Here is a 3,911-nt window from a genome sequence, read left to right as displayed (position 1 = left end):
GGCAACACAGTGAGATTCTGTCTCAAAAAAAAAAAAAAAAAAAACTAAAAAGCTCATCTGACCATAGTAATAAGTGGGCTAATTGCCAAAACTTAGGAGTAACGTTGTTTAAACCTTTTTCAAAAAATTGTGTGCATAAAACTATTGTAATAATCATCAAAGTCATTCAAAATAGAATGCTCCCTCTGAAAGGAAGTTACAGCATCACTGTATTTATAGAAGAGGAAGCAGCAAAGGTATCCATCTGGAAGTGAATTTCACACTGTGAAATCAACCCACGTAAGAAAAGCCAAAATGCAGCATTATTTCCAGATTATTTAAAAGGAAAGTTGGAATATTACAGAGTTAAACTTTTGTATAACATATGAATTTTGACCCAATATGTTTAAGTTAGCAAAAAGTCTTAGAGTTGGTATAAAATGATGTGTGCCCAAATCCCACCCACTACCAGATCAAGACACTGAAGCTGAGAATGATTCTTTCCTCATTTTACAGCTTTATTCTTGATTTCCTTCTAAAAAGCCACCAAAATAACTGCGGAGCTGACTCATACCTATAGATTAAGTAGCATAGTTAAGTAACAAAAGTACCATAGTCACATAACAAAAGCCAAAAAAAAAAAAAACAATTGTTTTACCTTTCACCTGCTGATGTGATATACATCACAAGTAAACATAGCTGAGCATCCATGAGCTGATTGCACTAACCTCTGTAGAATTTTAGAATTGAGCACATCTGAGTATATGGATACTCGTTTACCTCACAAAGTAAAAGCAAGCATTGTCTATTTTAAAGTTTTTATTTCTATGTAAATTAAAGACAGAACTCCTACAGGTCAAATAAGAAAAATATACCAGACTCAAAGCACTATTATGTCATGAAACAAAGAAGAATCTGAGGTAGAGTCAAACAATATAATCCACAACATTTTTAGGTATTCCCAGTAACCATTACATCTCCCTAGTAAGATCTATTAAAAATAAAAAGTCTCAAGTTCAAAAAAATCAATAATCCATTCTCTAAAATCAGATGTAACACTATGACCAAAAGAAGACACAGAAACTTTTGTCATGTTAACAAAGATAATGGTTTTACTAAAAGCTTCCAACAGTTCTATCAGTAGTAACCATAAGGAGGTCGTTGGTTGTAACCATATTGTCCATACTGGTGAGGATAGCAAGGTTCTTGTCTGTGTGGTGGGTAATTGTTACCCCAGGGTCGTCCATGCCACTGATTGGATCGATTGTCACTTGGCCACCCCCGTCTGCTATCCCCTCCTCTAAACTGTCTGTTATCTTGTAACCTATAACAAAACAAAAGGTTTTTAAACTTCCCTTGTAAAAAAAAAACACATGACAAATCTATCCCAATGCATTTGGTTTCTCAATCTAATACACAGTAAATGAGAGTAAAAAACATTTTTGCTACAGAATGTTATAGCACCAGTTATTCAAAACTTTCCTAATATTTAAATCATTCTTCCAGTAGTACACTGGATACACTTTAAAGAGAAATAAGCAGACTACAAAAAACCCAAACCAATAAGATAGTTCTAATTTAAACTGAAATCTATTCAATTGTACAAAAGCAGTATGGTAATTTATTCCTTTGAATATTTTGAATTATTAAACAGAAGTAATTTCATTTTGTAAACTTCTTTCTAAAGTAAAACTAAAACAATGTCTTCTTTATGGAATCAAATACAAAGTTTTACAAGATTCTACATTTTAAAGTATATTTGCAAAGAAAGTATTAGTCTACAGAAAGAACATTTAAAAACAACATGAAAACACACACAGACACACAACTGAACAGCAACGAAAAGAATATATGGTGCTGACAAAATAATAAAACATATATTTATTAAGCACTTACTATGTGCCAGGTACTGTTACTAGGCATTAGGTATACCGTACTGAAAACACTGGTTGCTCCCTCACTGGCCTTATGGTTTAGCAGATTAAAGCTAGCCTCTCCCACATCAACCATCTGCATTTATTCTTCCAAAGTGACACATACCGATTGCCTCTATTTCTTTGGTTCCCACCAGCTCTGCTATTCCATTCCTCGACAACTGGAGGGGACTCAGGAGGGCGTTTCAGGTATTCCTGGTACTCTTTGTCATCTTCTGTGAATCTGCTGGCAAACATCTCTTCAAAATTTGAAACAGCTTCAGAAATGTCAGTCATTCTGAAATTCTGTACAGTTTTTAAGATATTTCTATTAGAAAAATGTAAAAATAGCACTGTCTTACCAGATAATGAAAAACCAAGAAGTAAACAGTTTTAGGCAGGGTATTCACAGAAGTCTTTGTGTACTTTCAAACTTAAGACAGATTTCAAACATTCAATTCAATGTTTCTTGACTACAGTGTTGCAGGCGTTGTGCTAAGTAGGAGCCTGGGATGCGAAGATGACCTATATATCATGGACTCTGCCCCCAAAGTTCTCCCAGTCTAGTGGAAGAGATAGATACAGTATAAATATAAGAGGAGAAGCAGAAGAAGATATCAAGAAATGAGGCTGGAGAGGTAAGCAGGGGTCAAATCGTGAAAAATTTTGTATTCAACATAAACAGTTTTGCACTTTTTCTGGTAGGCAATGAGGTATCATATATGGTTTCAGCACGGAAGTTTCAAGATCACATTTACTATTTAGAAGGATCACTTTTCTAACAAGTTTAAGAATATATTAGTGAGATTATACTAAAGGCAGATTATTGCAATAATGTAGGTAACACGCTGAAGGCTTAATCTCAGGCAGGGATTGCAAGAATGGTTTTAAAAGAATTCCAGGAGGAATTAATCACTGACTAGATGTGAGAGTAGAAGGGGGAATAAACTCCCAGCCTTCTGGCATGAATTATAGCACCATGGAACTACAGGAAGAAAGGTTGGTGAGGGTACACACTGAGTTTCAAGTTACCTGGTACAAACATCCAAATGGAGAGTCAGCTCACAGTTAACTATTTGGGACTGAGAACTGGGTTGAAGATGAATATGGGAGACGTCGGCAATTTTGCTGGTGGTTAATCCTGTAAGAATAGATGAAATTCCTCAAGAAGAATGGGAAATAAGAGGAGTATCAAGGTTTAAGCCATACTACCCTGAACATGCCCAATCTCATCTGATTTCAGAAGCTAAACAGGGTTGGGCCTGGTTAGTACTTGGATGGGAAGAAGAGTATCAAGGAACAGAATCCTGGAAAACATCAACATTTAAAGAATAGTCAAAGATAAAGAAGGGGCTGGGCATGTTGGCTTATGCTGGCTTTGAGAGGCCAAGGCAGGAAGATCATTTGAGGCCAGGAGTTCAAGACCAGGTTGGGCAACAGCGAGACCCCATCTCTACAAAAAATCTAAAAATTAGCCAGGCACAGTGGCACTGCCTGTAGTCCTAGCTACTCAGGAGGCTGAGGCAGGAAGATGACTTGAGCCCAGGAGTTTCAGGCTGCAGTGAGCTATGATCGTGCCACTATACTCCTGCCTGGGTGACAGAGAGAGACGCTGTCTTTAAAAAGAAAGAAAAAAAGAAGGATAAAAGAGGAGAAAACACACTGTTAGATAAGAGGCAAACCAGATGAGATTATTATAGAAGGCAAGAGAATAAAGAGTCGTCAATAGTGGCAAATGATACAGTAATAGAAAGAACCAAAAAGAATTAATTGGTTGTTTCCTTATGTTGAGAAAAAAAAAGAATTAATTGGGTTTAGCCACTAGTAGATGGTTATTTTGGAGTAGTAGGGATTGAAGCAAGACTGCAATTGATTGAAAAGTACCTAGAAGGTAAAGAAATAGAAATCTACACTGAGTGTAGATAAAACTTTAAAGAAGCTTGGCTAAAACAGGAGCAAGGCCGGGTTCAGGGGCTCATGCCTGTAATCTTAGTACTCTGGGAGGGCAGAGTGGGAAGA

The 3,911-nt window shown here is 36.5% G+C and overlaps 1 protein-coding gene across 1 annotated transcript; it reads right to left on the bottom strand.

The window, feature by feature from the left end:
- Nucleotides 1–795: 795 nt before the first annotated feature.
- Nucleotides 796–3,257, bottom strand: FAM103A1 (family with sequence similarity 103, member A1). The gene is made up of 3 exons (XM_012656540.1): nucleotides 2,925–3,257; nucleotides 2,020–2,198; nucleotides 796–1,303 (listed from the first exon to the last, which is right to left on the bottom strand). Exons 2-3 carry the CDS (start codon nucleotides 2,187–2,189, stop codon nucleotides 1,117–1,119), a joined length of 357 nt encoding a protein of 118 aa, XP_012511994.1. The 5' UTR covers nucleotides 2,190–2,198; nucleotides 2,925–3,257; the 3' UTR covers nucleotides 796–1,116.
- Nucleotides 3,258–3,911: the final 654 nt, after the last annotated feature.

This window comes from Propithecus coquereli, unplaced genomic scaffold (assembly GCF_000956105.1).
Source record: "Propithecus coquereli isolate 6110/MARCELLA unplaced genomic scaffold, Pcoq_1.0 Scaffold507, whole genome shotgun sequence".
Lineage (NCBI taxonomy): Eukaryota > Metazoa > Chordata > Mammalia > Primates > Indriidae > Propithecus > Propithecus coquereli.
The sequence above is the reverse complement of the archived record's forward strand: the minus strand, read 5'-3'. Positions and strand labels throughout refer to the sequence as shown.